The sequence below is a fragment of the Semicossyphus pulcher genome, unplaced genomic scaffold (assembly GCF_022749685.1).
Source record: "Semicossyphus pulcher isolate SPU_LCO1_2020_fin unplaced genomic scaffold, fSemPul1.0.p SCAF_1, whole genome shotgun sequence".
Lineage (NCBI taxonomy): Eukaryota > Metazoa > Chordata > Actinopteri > Labriformes > Labridae > Semicossyphus > Semicossyphus pulcher.
The window spans coordinates 28,408,421-28,423,237 of record NW_027211603.1 but is presented as its reverse complement, the minus strand read 5'-3'; the positions used below and the strand labels follow the sequence as shown (position 1 = coordinate 28,423,237).

Genomic DNA, 14,817 nt, shown 5'->3' with positions numbered 1-14,817 from the left:
TCATTATTTTGAACCTGCAGGTGATAAAAAGTCAGTAAAAGCTCTTATCAGCTCCCGTTTTCACCTTGAACTGTTTCAAACAGGCTGAAACAAGAAAGTTTCCCCTCTGTGCTAATCTTCGTCTTCTATCTTTGTTCAATGATAGTGTATCAATTGTAAGTGTCTGCAAGATCAACAATGCATGTAAGTTTTTGCATAGACTTCACGTGTGGCAATGATTTATGATCAAACCTCCATCCGACCATCTATACCGGGGGGGGGGGGCTCAATCACAGGGCTGACACACAGAGACAGACAACCTTGCACACTCACACCCCCACCTATGGGCAATTTAGAGTCACCAATTAACCTTACAAGCATGTCTTTGGAAGCCGGAGACCCCGGAGGGACCCACGCATGCATGGGGAGAACATGCAAACTCCGCACAGAAAGGCCAACTTTGCCCAAATAACATGAGGCTGAATAAAAAAGGCTACTCCGTTTATTCAGATCACTTTTTACAAAAGGTTTCTCTGCTACCCCTGGAGGGCAATCTGATTGTCACTCTAACCAGAAATCCAGCGTTCAGAAGGACCTAACATGGAAGAAGCAGCAGAAATAATTAAGTAACAGAGTTGATTAAAAAACTGTTAAGCAAAGCCACATCCATGGAGTGTATCATAGAAGAGGACGTAGCCACCAAACTTCATTTATGTTTTTCTCAATGAATTATAAGTAGTGTTGTTAAAAACCACCACTTCAGCATGTACAGGACAAAATCAGCAAAGAGGTAAGAGGTACGGCTTCGTCCACAGGGGGCGCCAAAATCAACACAAACCAAAAGTTCCTCACAGCAGCTTTAAGTTGGAACCAGAATTGGCCATATTTGGTAAACAGGTTGTGTATGCATTGCTTCCTCTCTATCCTGGTTGAAAGGTTGCTGTGTTGGTGACTTCAACCATAGGTAGCCACACCCTAAAGTATACCTTACTTTATTGTTAATTTTACCCTTAATTAGACCATAATTTACATAATAAACATCATGTTGTATTGAAGAAGACTTGCAGCAATTGATTGAGACCATGAAGCCATTAGGAAAATGTTTACTGTGGTAATAAATCAACTGAGAAGTAGGGTTATTTTCTCATCTGCTTCCTTTTTAATCTGACTTCTTTTTAAAACCAGCAGTGTCGCCCCCTCCTGCCCATTACAAAGAATACAGCTTTTAGGCACTTAGGCTGTGTACTTACCTTTGAAAGCTTGAGGCTACGATCACCACATCTTATATACACTCTATGGCCACACCAATATGATTATAGTCTCTCGAGAGGCTCACAGGATTCAGTCACTTGTAAATCAAAGTCGGAAGACACAGCAGCTGCTCTGGTGTTCTACAACAGGCCCTATGCCTGATGGTAATGGTATAGATCATAATAGGTACCAACATATAATGTGAAGTTTAAAGAAAATAAAATGAATCAATGAAAGACTTTCTGACAGTAAAAATACATTTTATGCAAGTAAAACAATCTTTGGTTTCCTCTATGAGGGTAGTCTGTACACAGATCTGGGGAATTACCTGGAAGTTGACCAGCCGCTATTACTGCTGTGGCGTCTCCCTACAACATCTACGTGTTTGAATGAAAGCTGTCTAAGAAGTGAACAATTTTCTACTTTTATTGTTATTTTTTGTGTAACTTTACTTTTGACAACATCAGGAAGAACCTGTGGAGTGAACTAGCTGCTCTAACAGACAGACAAACTTTAACTTTAAGTGCACAATACACAAACATTAACATCTTCATGAAGTCTCTCTCTGTATGAGACCGGACACTTTACATAGATTCACTGGCCGCAAAGAAGACCAAGATATTCTTCAGAAGTGGTTTGAGTATATTCTAATTATATTATTATTACAACAGTAATTCTGGCCCTCTGAATGAGCTGTAGATGGCAGCATGTTGTTCATCACCAGGTGGTTTATGAAACTATCGCATCCATCCATCCATCCATTATCTATACCTTATCCTGTTCAGGGTCGCGGGGGGGCTGGAGCCCATCCCAGCTGTCATTGGGCGAAGGGCAGGGTACACCCTGGACTGGTCGCCAGTCAATCACAGGGCGTAACTATTGCATATATAAGCATAATAAAGTAAGAGCGGCATGTAATCATTACAGAGCAGCTGTATTAGCAAATAAATAGAAAACATGCCGAATGAATATCTATTAAAACGTATTTGCCAACTAGTTTGTGATGATTAAATGCAGCTGTTAATGATTAAGCTAACTAGCTAGTAAATTAACATTATATTAAACAGTACCTCATCACAGATACGCGGCGCCAAATCTAAATAATGTTAAGTTGGCCTGATTAAGGTACCTTCATCAGTAACTGGAGGCAGCTGTCTAACATCTATTACTATCTATGCTGCTGTCACAGTCAGCAGGCAGCAGCAGACACGAAGTTGCCACCGCAGTAATACACAAGATTGGCAAAACACACAAATTGGCTGCTGGATTTGTCTATACATAAATGTAATGTCTGCAATGCTGCTAAGGACTGTTCCTGTGTCCCACACTTAACTTCATGTACCCATTAACCATATTTACAAGGTGGTCATGTTGCTCTGTGCTCATGCTCAGGTTGGAAAGCTCAAATGCTGTTATTATGTCATACTCCAGGTTGTGAGTGGTATGAACGTTGGGAATCTGAAAAATCCTAAACATTCAATGCTTCCAGATTCCAGATTCATCAGCAACTAAAAGGACAAATGAGAGTGAAAATCCTGAAGGATATGAGGCCATATTTAAAGGTAAAAGAACATATATTATGACCCATTAGCTACCCTCAGATACAAATGTTAGCTTTCAACCACTTCCTAGCTAACATTACCGTTAGTTACGAGTAAATGAATGCTAACAGCACTACAGTGTAAATAAAATAAAATTGTAGCTTATGGTAATTTTAGCTAGGAAGTAGTTGAATGCTAACATCACTGTTAAATTGTGTAATACGATTACACAAGAAGGCGTACATTTGTAGCTAATGGTATTGTTAGCTAGGAGCTGGTTGAATGCTCACATAGACTTAGCTTATGAGTTCTTAAACATGTTGTTTTAACAAACGTATGGCCACACGTTCCTCCAGATTTCACACTTCATTGTATTTTTAGATGCTAATAAATCTTTAAGCGATGAAATGATAATCATTTGTCATATTTCTAACATTTATACAACTAAAAAACTTGGAACCCATCCCACCCCATGATCTGTGGTGGTACATGGGTCACAATTTGGTAAATAGTGTTCATTCACAGAGTAGCGGTGAGAGTTCCAGTTATTTGTTGAGTGATATGTCTCTGATATATAACGATACATGCGCTCCACTGTTCATCATATGTCATTTCCTTTGCTTTGATGATGATGTGGCGTATTGTCTGACGTCCGTTGTCTTTACACAACTGTTACCCACTGTCACAGGCTGGTCGTTTTCTGCTGATGATTATAGTGATCGTCATTCATTACACATCGCTGGCAGTGCAAAAACAGAGTGTGTCATTTTGACTGTCCATGTGTCCTCATGTAGACTCCTCAGTAAACCATTTCAACACATGGGCTTTGTTCTCTGTCACCCATTTGATGTTGGCTGTGGTCTTTTCTATAGCCTGCTCCACGGCCAAGGTGGCAGAGCCAAAACCAACATGGAGGTTGTCTTCTTTGAATTTCTTCAGCTGGAGAAAGGCACAAAAAGCAAAGAGAGCAAAAATGAATTTCAGCATTTGTTTTGTTTCTTTTAAACTGTCAGGGAATAACAGTGTGTGTTTCACTGTGGTTGTGGCTGCATGGGCCGCATACCTCCTGCAACTCAAAGTCCGTAGAGAATCTCTTTGTGATTCCGCTGATGAGACCAGCAAAGGAAAATGATCCTTTTCCATACCTAAAGATAAAAAAAACTCAACTCAATCGCTTATCACTGTAAAAGGCAACATCTGCAGTGAGAGCAAATAAAGTCTGTTGGTGTTGGACATTTCAGCAATTCCTATCTGGCTTTTCATGGTTAACTTCCAAAGAGTCAAACATGTTTTCTGTTAACTCGCTGGGCAGGCTTGAAGAAATGCTTGATACTTAGTGAACTGGATGAGTAGGTTAAGGAAAAATAGCACTTAAAGAAGTTATATATTGACGTTAAAATGTATAATATTCATCTATTGCCAATAATTGTTTTAGTGTGCCCAATGTTTTTCCAAAAACCCTCCTGTGTGGAGTGAGCTCTCACTGTTGGAAAATGTAGCTCCATCTTGCTCTGACAAAGTTCCAGGCCAGCGGCAGCCCCACCACGTTTCGGGAGATGTACTGGATGGTGGAGGTGGCGTCCTGCTTGCGGATCTTAGTTGGGTCAAGGGTGTACGTCAGATACCTGACTCAAGAAAAACATTTTTTAATGAAGAAATGATTTCACAAACATTGTTTTAAAACAGCTGTTTCAGAAACCAAATTATAATCAGTAAATGTAAATGTTGCCTTTGTATTAGGTTTGCCGAGTATGCTTAAATAGCCAAGTCAAATGAACTTAAAAATGTTATGCAAATTTTAGACACAAATTAAACACAGTGAAATAAAAAACATGAATATGAATAACATGACTAGTATAATATTTTCTCAACTGGTGAGATCAAAGATCAGCCACATTTTGGGCAGGAACCAAAACACAGTCAAGCCAGCATCTATATAGAATGTCAGTGTAATAAAACACATTATCCAACAGACCACCATTTAAATGAGCATGAAAAGCGCATGATGAAGAGTTTTTTTATAGTGCAATATGGCATATTTTCCCTCTAATAGGTGAAGAGTTGAATGCATAGCCTTTAAAAAACAATTGCTCATATTATCTTATAACATGTTTCCTGGTGCTACAGCCTTTTTTGGGCTTTTATGACCATTAGCTTGTTGTGGCTAGTGTTAGCCAATGCTAGCAAACATTAGGTAGATATTGCTGTTCAACAGACTGAGTGCTGATTACTTAGTTCTCTGACTTGATGACTCTTTGCTTCTCGTTCTAGCACTATACAGTTTGTTTTACATAAAGATTTCAATGATTTTATGTTTGATTGTCCTGTACTTGTTTCTTGTGACCAAAGTGAATTTCTCTACCTTTACAGAAGTGTTTGTTTTTTTAATTGTAGAATGTGTGCAAGGAAAAGTGGCTGCTTAACTGAAGTGCTTGACCTAGAAGACCTAGCACAGACCTCCATAAAGGCCTATAGTCCAGTCTTATGTGAAATGCAAATCTGCAGTCACAACAACTATACTGGATATATTTCCAACTCTATCAGAAATTAATTTGGTCATTATTATATGTTGTCCTTGAGTCAAATCTGCTATTTACTTCTGTAATCCTGCAGAAAAACAGTGAAACAAAGCCTCTTGTACGCCGTAATGAGGCTGCTTCCACAAATCTGGCTTGTACTAGCACATACCTGTTCAAAAGCCAGGGTGCTTTGGTGCAGGCCATTGCCGCCCTTAGCTTGGAAGCTTCCGATGCCAGAGTGGCATTCTTGAACATTGTCCAGGCAAAGTCCCATTCTTCCACTCCACCAAAGGCTATAGCACTGCAGTAAACTGTGCTTTTCAAGTTGGGATGGATGCTGGTCAACATCAAGGTAAACATACAGAGGAATACAACATTAACATTGCACCAAGCGCACATGCTCACTGCTAACAGGCACATTGCTAGCTAGTTAAAGCTAACATAACACAGACTGCACAAACAGAAATATTCAAACAAGTATGAATGAACTGCTCTGTACTCACGGGTTGTGTTGTGGATTTTCCATCCACTGTCTGTACAAGCCTTTGATCAGCTCCCTGCAACCGTCCACACCAGCTACGCAGCCTATTCCAATTGCATTGATCTCATTATACCTGAGAACAGGGACATGTTTGAGAAAAGTGGGAAAACTGCACTATAGCATGGAAATATCCAACACATGGGAGGCTTGTGGGAAAGTTCAAATCTTCTGGTGTTCAACATCTTACTGGTCGGTGTGTCCTGTAGGTACTTTGGTCCAGTTGGCTGTAATTGTCTTAAAGTGCTCAAAAAGTGGTTGGATTTGTTTCTTGAGGTATGCCTTAAAATGAATTACAGTTTATCAATAATGGTTTTTACACTTTTCCATATGAAAACTGCTATTGTTATTAGCACGCGTTGTAAAACAGGACTGACCTGTAAAACTCCATAGACCTCAGTGCGATCAAACATGAGGATGTAGTAGTTGAGGTTCCTCAGAGCTGACTCCCAGGGGATGTAGTCTCTTTCCTTGGACAGGTATTTGGTAGTTCTCAGGGCCAATGTTGTATTGATTATTTTGGCTCTACATAAAGAGAACAAATCCTTAATAATTTTTGCAGACCTAAATGTTCAATGTGTGATGCACTTTAAATACATATTTTACTTACCTTGCTAGGTTGAACGCGTCATCTATGATCTGTGCTCTGTTGATGATCGATAAAGCCTGAAAAAATTGCTCAATCACAAACATATCCAAATTCGTGTACACAGACAACCAAGCATGCACGGTGAAGCAATAAGAACAACTGAAACTCCTTCAAAAAGCCATCAACATTTTGTTTAAACCTCTCCTTGTGCATCGTCAGTGTCTGCAGTTTCAGAAACCACATTTAAAACTAGAATCCTAGGATGCAATTCCAAGAAAAAATTTGCCCAAACAGCACATTTCTGATGAAACACAACCAATTAAAACACTGAAACCCTACATGTGCAGCAGAACAAGAAAATGAAACAAACGGAGAAATACTGTTTCATAAAGCAGCTCTTCCTCCCACCGACTTGCCCTTTGACAGACTCCAAAGTCCCTTTCTCTACTGCAGATTAATGCATCTAAACAGAAGGAGATTATATTTTTGGCCTTTTATGCCTTTATTAAGTGAGAGAACAGTGGATAGCGTCGGAAACAGGGGAAGAGAGTGAGGGATGATACACGGCAAAGGGCTGAGGGTGAGAGTTGAACCTGGGGCCATTGCATCGAGTACAACATGGGCTGTGCAATTTAACCACCGGGTGGTTAAATCAAACTTCCGATGTACACACCATACATTATTCCATCCATAAATCCATTTTCTTCCACTATCCAGTGTCAGGATATGGTGGCAGAAGGTTAAGTGAGTGTCAGACGACCCTCTTCCTAGCAGTGTTTTCAGTTGGACATGCCTGGAAAACCTCCAAAGGGAAGCGCCATTGAGGATTCCTAACTAGCTGCCAAAACAACTTAGCCGGTTTCTTTCAATGCAAAGGGGCAGCAGCTCTATCTCAAGCTCCATCCGCGTGTCTGAGCTCCTTACAGCATCAATCCATTTTAGGCTCTTTGGTAAACAAGATTCCAAGATACTTGAACTTCCTTATGACAGTTACTAACTCCTAAACTGTTGGGAGCAATCCACTGTTTCCGGGTAGTAAATCATGCATCACTGCAACTGCTTCTTATGCAAGTTGGAATGACAAATAAGCTTGAAGAAATGAACTTGAGTGAGAGTCTGCAAGATGCATGATATGCATCTTACCCTGTAGTTGTCTTTAAGCTGTAACTGCATGAACAGAGAAAACTTTGTGTACCAGTGAAGGGCCTTATGACTCACCTGATGGTTGGTGTTGAGCAGGGTGAGGAGACGATCCCAGTTGTTGAGATCATAGTTCACCCTGAAGTACCCAGATACATTGGTGTTCAACAGAACCCAGTCATCCCCTGAAACTCTCATCTCACTGTGGGTGTCTGGCAAAAAATATCAAAGAAAGATGTGCAAAATATTCAGTTAACGCCATGTCAAGTCCAATAATCTGGTTGGAAATCTTTTCCTCTCTAGTTTGCAGATCTTAAAGAGAAGACCGGTGATTATTCCTTTGACCATACCTGTCTTCTGAAGGAGCCAGTACTGTTGTTGCTCCACACCCGTCTTCATCCATTTAATGGGGACAAACCATGTGTAGCTTGTGGAGAAACAGAGATAAAGATGCTGAATAAGAAAAGTATTCAGTGGCCATCTTGAGTGAAGAGCAAATGAGTCCCAACTTTCAGTGAACGGGGCTACTCCTGCTAAGGAGGATCCCCCCAAAGTCCTGTGATACTCAGTCAAAAAGCAGATGGAGTGTTGCATGGGTTTGTGAAAATGGGTGTTGCTAAGTACTTGCCCTGATGAAGGCCTTAATGGCTGAAATGTGTATGCCACATCAACAGGGTTATCAAGTGGGCACCTCCCTTCACCAGGTGTTTGGTCAAGTTAGGCCCACGATACCTCGGGGAGGTTCAACAGTTTGCTCTGGCGTCCCATAAATACTCTACCAAGTCAGTAACAAAAGAACTTCACTTTCCACCTCTGGTAGGAAGTTACAGTTTTCTCACACTAAACTGATGGCAGATATTATATTAAGGACTAGATCTCCTTATCTTCTGTCTACATGGAACTTACAGGGTAAGGTAAAACTGATTCCTACTTGAACTGAGAGGGCCTCTCCACTACAGAGTCGGGATCCAACAGGAAGTGTTTCTGGGTGATACTTCCTGTCCTGGTGTCAACAGTGACCACTGGGAAGCCCATTTGAAGAGTCCAGTGGTTCATGATGTCCTGGACAGTGTGAGGAATATGTGTACCTGGTGTGTTTTCAACAGCCTGATAACAAACAGAGAGTGGCAGGAATATAAGGAAAACACACACACACACACACACACACTCATGGACACATTATCGGGTGAAATCATGCACAACACATTAGTGATTGTGGAGGTCTTTAACTGTACCGACCTGCTGGAGATGGTTCCACAGGTCTGTATACACTGTGTTGTTGAAGGCAAATGTGTTCAGATAAGACTGGGAGGAGAAAGTATTTATGAACAGAAAGTAAAGCATTAGAAACTGTCAACACATTGCATTTACTGTCACCAAGATGTCAAAGCTGTGTTAAAAAACAGGTTTAAACACATCAGGTCCTGTTTCAGTCAGATCCAAACAAAAAAAAACCTTTCACGCAGAAAGAAGCAAGTCAGGAATCTATCACTAAGCTTACGGCTTATGCAACAGTCAGAATAACACTGAATTTAAGTTCTCATGATTCATCGTAATCACAGGACCTGTTAATACTTCGTGTATCAATTAAGTGTTGAGGCTTTATTATAGGGTTCATACTCACACTGAGTCCTTTGGCAAAAACAGCCTCTGTGAGAAACTCTGACAGCATCCTGAGAACCGCCGCTCCCTGAAAACAACAAACACAGAAACCAACAGAGTTTGGTTGGCTTGAACGTCTCATAACAGTAAACAATTTTGCCTTTTATCCAAAGATGTTTCCAAGAAAACAAGATGTTTCCCAAGGAGTGCAATATGACTCCTCGGAAGGAAAAGACATGTGCCAGGGCTGCCTGTTGGAAAAAGACTCAGATCTGACACAAATGCTGATACAAAAAACAACATATTTTTCCCATCCATCCATTATCTATATCGTTTATCCTCTTCAGGGAGCCTATCCCAGCTGTCATTGGGCGAAAAGGTGGGGTACACCCTGGACTGATCGCCATTCAATCACAGGGCTGACACATAGAGACAGACAACATTTCACACTTGCATTCACACCTGCGGGAAATACAGAGTCACCATTGAACCTAACGAGCATGTCTTTGGACTGCGGGAGGAAGTCGGAGTACCTGGAGGAAACCCACACATGCACGGGGAGAACATGCAAATTCCACACAGAAGGGCCCCTACCTCCAAACCGGGACTCAAACTAGGACCTTCTAGCTGTGAGGCAACAGCTCTAATCAAAGCACACCCGTGCAGCCCCTATCTGTTTCCCGTGAATTGAAAATAAAAAGTCAATATACCAGGAAATACTTTTTGAAAGTGGACAACAACAAGTACCACAATGTCCTAAAGTATGGCCTCATTTTTCAAACATAGGTGTTCTTTAAATGCACAGATTTAATAGTTTGTACTTTAGAGAAATAAGTGAGTTGTAACAAAGACTGAGAGTAAGGTCCTGTATCGTTAAATTATGTCAGAGGAGCAGACCTTGCTGTAGGAGATGGTGTTGAACATCTCGCTGATCTGTGCAGGGCTATTGATCTCGTCCTCATGGCGGGATAGCGGGTGGGAGGAGGCCAGGGCATCCACAGCAAACACATTGTGCACGTCATACAGGATGATCTGGTCTTTCTGCAGAGAGATCAGTTAAATGAGGTTTTCTGTAAGAGCTCATTGAAAGATGAAACACTGAAAGGTCAGTGCTTGCATCCATACATTTTATTTACTCCAGTCTCCTGTGATAACAAGTTAATGCCGGTTGTTTTCTCGAGATCTCCACTTATTACTCATTATCTTGAGATAACAAAGCTAGTTTTCCTGTGATAACAGGATTATTTTCTGGCATGCCATGCTGCCATTGCCCACATTAACGAGGTAAGTTGACCCTATTTCTATGGGTTTTTTTAGGCTTTTGAAACTACGGGGATACGAGTTATGATCATCTGACATGGTGGTGCAGCATTGTTATCTGGAGATAACATGATAATTAAGTCCACAGCTCGAGAAAACAACCTGCATTTACTCATTATCAGAGTACAGAAATATCTGGATGCATGTCTGCTAAGGGCTTCCGTACTTTACAGGGCTCAGTGTCTTTGAAGCTACAAGTGTGGTTCTTACAATGTTCCAGGTGGGCTCAGCATAGTCAGCTCCAAGGTACTCCACATATGACGCAAAGCCCTCATTCAACCACAAGTCATTCCACCATTGCAGAGTCACCAGGTTTCCGAACCACTGCAAAACACCACAGATAAACAAATGAAGTCAGTAACATCACAGTTAAGCTCAGTGCAGTCTCAGGGAACTAATATTTCCATGAACAATGCTGACAGTGTCTGACAGGGAGGTCAGATTTTTGGCAAAGTTTACAACTAAAGTTCTGTTCCAAGGTTTATAAAAAGTGAACAAGCAGGGCTTAAGAAAATACCCAACCACAGAATTTCACATGAGTTATGATGTCAGAGGTTAATGCATCTGAAATGGAGCGGGGTTAATTTGTCCCCATGTGATGATCTGTCATCTGCTTTTGGAAAGGGAGGTTGTGTTCTCAGGATAAATTTAAGTTTCAAACATGACTGTGTTTTTCACCATTGAGGTGGAAAGCCTCCAGTTTCGCGAAAACAAATGTTACCATTTATTTTACTCTAACATTTTATCTCTTACTCCTGTAACTGGAAGTGGAACCGCTGTGTTGACAGCAGTTTGGGAGGAATGGCCTACCATGTGTGCGAGTTCATGAGAGATCACAGTTGTAACTCTCTCTTTGTTTCCAGTGGAGGACATGAAGGGGTCATAGAGCAGAGCCGTCTCCCTGTATGTGACCAGACCCCAGTTCTCCATCGCCCCAGCGTTGAAGTCAGGCAGCGCGATCTGATCTGGGGAGGACAAGGACATCAGAAGTTTTATCAGAGTTCAGAAATGTCTTGAAAAGACGAAAGACATAGCCGTGTGCATTTAGCCTTAATGTGGCCCTGGTCACATAAAGCAATAAAAAAACACATCTCTGTCATTTGGTTGTCCAACATCCACATGGTGTATTTGACAGAAGAAATACTCTTGGAAACAGTTTGGTATATGATGGCTTCATGATGAAGAGATGAACTTCAGTAGGACATCCTGAACTATTGAAGGCATTGTGTCATTGACCAAGTGGTATTTGTCTGTTGAACAGAGGATTCTAAAGTGCAGCTTAGTACAACAGAGACAAAACCAATTCCCACAACTGTGGTCCTGTTCACACCTGTTATTAACATGTGTTTTTTGTGATTGGATCACAAGTGGACAGCCTTAACTACAGGTGTGAACACACCCAGGACTAATTGATGACGCATTCAAATCCAATCACTCAGGCCACTTATACCCCTTTCCCACGGAAATAAGCGTGTTGATGTGGGTTTTTCAGACCTGGGAAGACCCACTTATAGATGCTGAGTGTCTCTGTCCCCATTGCCAGTGGAGTATACTCCTTTTGGTCTATTTTCTGCTGCGTCACCATCTGACTCCACAAACGTGCCTGAAACAGGGTTAGTTAACAGTGAAGATGTTACGGTGGTTAGGTCTTTATTGTATCTATTACTCATTCAGTCTGTGTATCAAACTCGGCACCGGTCAATTTGGAATGATGTTCGAGCGCTGCCTGGACGGAGATGGGCGGAATTTGTAGCTGAGATGACGAGGAGTTGCTGAAGTTACAGACGGAGCATAGCATCACTGCGGAGAGGGGCGGAGATTAGCCTGTCGACATGGGTTTTATGTTTCCATCAATGGCGATCAGAGTAGAGGTGATAATTACCCGAGTCTACTGCAGAGTCATTTGACCAACTGGTAGATTGGTGGTTCCATCCCTGGCGCCTGCAGTGAGCATGTTGAAGTGTCCTTAAACAAGACACTGAACCCCAAATTGCTCCCAAAGGTAAAGCCATAGGATTGTATATGGGATTAGATCAATACTGATGGGCAGATTGGTATTTTGCATAGCAGCCTCTGCCATCAGTGTATTAATGTGTGTGAAAGGGTGAATGTGACATGTAGAGTAAAGGGCTTCAAGAGATTGGAAGACTAGAAAAGCGCTTTTTAAGTGCAGTTCATTTACCACCAGTTTTTACCTCAAAGTCTCACAGAGCTGCTAGCAACTGTACTTTCCAATTGGCCATCAGCACATGTGCAAAGCCAGCAAACAATGAACTAAATTACTGAATGCTGGGAGATAAAGGAAACTGGACCAACATTTCGATCCTCACAGGAAAAAGGTTTGCTGAAACAGAGTTAACCCACCTGACTTGGAGAGTGGATACGGTGCGTTGTAGTATTGCTCATAGAACTGAAGGATTGGCCCTGTGACGTTGAGAGCATATTCACCCTGCCTGTCCTCTATGGCTTTTCGTCTGGCCCAGATTCTGATCTGCAAAGAATTTGTTTTAGTCCCAGTAGGAAAAAATCTTTGTCCTAAGATTTTAATTGAATTCTGCATCAGCAGTATAATCTAGGTGATATGACCTCTAACCCTGGTCGTCATTTATAGCGGCTGTTTGTTCTGCTTTTGATCTACGATCCACATTAATCTGTATGCTGACCACATGGATAGAAAAAACAGGTAACAGAAGCTCCTTACCAACAAATTGTTGTTTTGTGTTGACTGTATGCTAATGAATTCGCTGACAATAAAAGCCAGCAGATATGTGGACATTCTCCTCGTGGGCTCGAATGTTGTCGTCCTGACTGGCACGCCATCAATGAGAGAGTCTTCTGTGGCTGATCAGAGAGGGGAAGATTCAGACTCTGTTGGCATTAACAGCATCTAGTTGCTGATTTTCTCATAACATGTCCAAGTTAATCATTATTCACAATGAAACTGTCTCACACAAAACTCGTGTATTTATGTTGTTTTATCTGAAAATCACCATTACAAACCTGTCTAACAACTTGCCCTAACCACTATTTATGTTCTTTGTTTCATAATGACCTTAAACTATATATTAACAGTTATCTTTTTAGGTTTCACAATTTTCTTTTGTCTTGAGCCAGTTTCCACAGAGAATTAAGATGTAGCGAACCTATTTCCCTGCCGTTAGATAGAGCCACAGTGTCTCTATCGTGGATGATGGAGACATTGAAGATGGCTTTCATGGCTGGCTCGTCGAAGCAGGGGAAGGCTTTCCTGGCATACGTTGCTTGCATCTGCGAGGTGGCAACAACTCTGCAAAAATCCAATTAAACATTAACACAACACGGGCATTAATCAAGTGAAAAACTCCAAAGTCCCACCAAGAGGAACATTGTAACCAAGATAATTAGCTCTCACCGCAAAGAGCACATTGATTGTGTACCAGGCTGTGTCATTGCTTACCTCGTCACCCCATCCTCAGTGTATTCACTCCTGTAGAAGCCTTCCAGGTCATCTGCCAGCTCTCCCACAAATTCAGTGTAAAGAGCATATGACGCTCCAACAGCTAACCTGCTGCGTAGCTGAAGAACCAGATACTCCGTCTTCACAACAAGCCAGGACTTCAGTATAGCGGGCCCAGCGGCCCTACCCAGGCCACTCAGCTTGGCAAAGTGCCCATTGAAGTTGGTGAGGTTCAGCTTGTTGGAGTGGATGATGATGAGGTCTGTTTCCTTCACACATTTAAAGTGCACGGCTGAGTGTCCAGTAAAGATATACAGGCCGTCTGTGTTGGGCTTCAGCCGGGGCCACAGGGTCACATTGTAGGAGACAGGAATGATGGAGTCTGGAAGTCTGTAGTGGTCCCAGGGCTCCTTCGGGGTGGAGGGGGTGGTGGGAGGTGTAGACGTGCTGGTGCTGTCTGCTGCTCCATCTCCAGGCGTGCCTCGATTCTTGGCCCTCTCCTTATCGTAGGCGATAGACAAAGCTATGATCGTAGCCAGAGCAATGGCCGCCAAAATAAGCAACCCCAGGCCCACATTTTTACTGATGTAGTAGACTTTCCCCATGTCTGTTTGGAGACGGTCAGAGAAGGACTCTGAGGAGTCTCAGTCTGTGTTTGTCCAACACTGCAGGTCACTTCCCTCCTCAGTTAATGGTTGAGCTATTAACATGGCAAAAGAAACATTTTCATAACACCTAAGGAGAAATGGAAAGATGAGAAGACTCTGGTTATTTTGTCTGCAACTCAGCTGCTGTCAGTAATAGAGCACAATATAAAGCTTATTAAAAGTGGCATTCTAGTGTTATTGTTATTGTTACCATTACAGAGCAGTAAAAATGTATAGTAGTCTGAATTATAACAT

General features: G+C 41.8%; 1 protein-coding gene across 2 annotated transcripts; it reads right to left on the bottom strand.

Moving 5' to 3' along the window:
* Positions 1 to 1,137: 1,137 nt before the first annotated feature.
* On the bottom strand, positions 1,138 to 14,520 carry LOC138594717 (aminopeptidase N-like). Of its 2 annotated transcripts, none has more exons than XM_069665960.1 (20): positions 13,916 to 14,520; positions 13,623 to 13,765; positions 13,181 to 13,320; positions 12,844 to 12,970; positions 11,290 to 11,444; positions 10,690 to 10,803; positions 10,057 to 10,200; positions 9,182 to 9,247; positions 8,797 to 8,862; positions 8,489 to 8,664; positions 7,908 to 7,984; positions 7,636 to 7,769; positions 6,439 to 6,494; positions 6,206 to 6,353; positions 6,019 to 6,110; positions 5,794 to 5,904; positions 5,460 to 5,627; positions 4,256 to 4,396; positions 3,835 to 3,916; positions 1,138 to 3,710 (listed from the first exon to the last, which is right to left on the bottom strand). In XM_069665960.1, the coding sequence occupies exons 1-20, from the start codon at positions 14,518 to 14,520 to the stop codon at positions 3,558 to 3,560; spliced, it is 2,898 nt and encodes a 965-aa protein (XP_069522061.1). In that variant the 3' UTR covers positions 1,138 to 3,557. The 2 variants fall into 2 exon arrangements, with proteins under 2 accessions (XP_069522061.1, XP_069522142.1); XM_069666041.1 differs by having other exon boundaries at positions 13,181 to 13,311.
* Between the last annotated feature and the right edge of the window lie 297 nt (positions 14,521 to 14,817).

Bases quoted from the DNA above. Each gene is read 5' to 3' on its own strand.
- LOC138594717 (XM_069665960.1), bottom strand. From the start codon at position 14,520: ATGGGGAAAGTCTACTACATCAGTAAAAATGTGGGCCTGGGGTTGCTT. The intron at 13,766-13,915 runs GTAAGCAATGAC...GGATTTTTGCAG, and splicing joins ACTGAGGATGGGGTGACGAG to AGTTGTTGCCACCTCGCAGA. The intron at 6,111-6,205 runs GTCAGTCCTGTT...ATTCATTTTAAG, and splicing joins AGGTCTATGGAGTTTTACAG to GCATACCTCAAGAAACAAAT.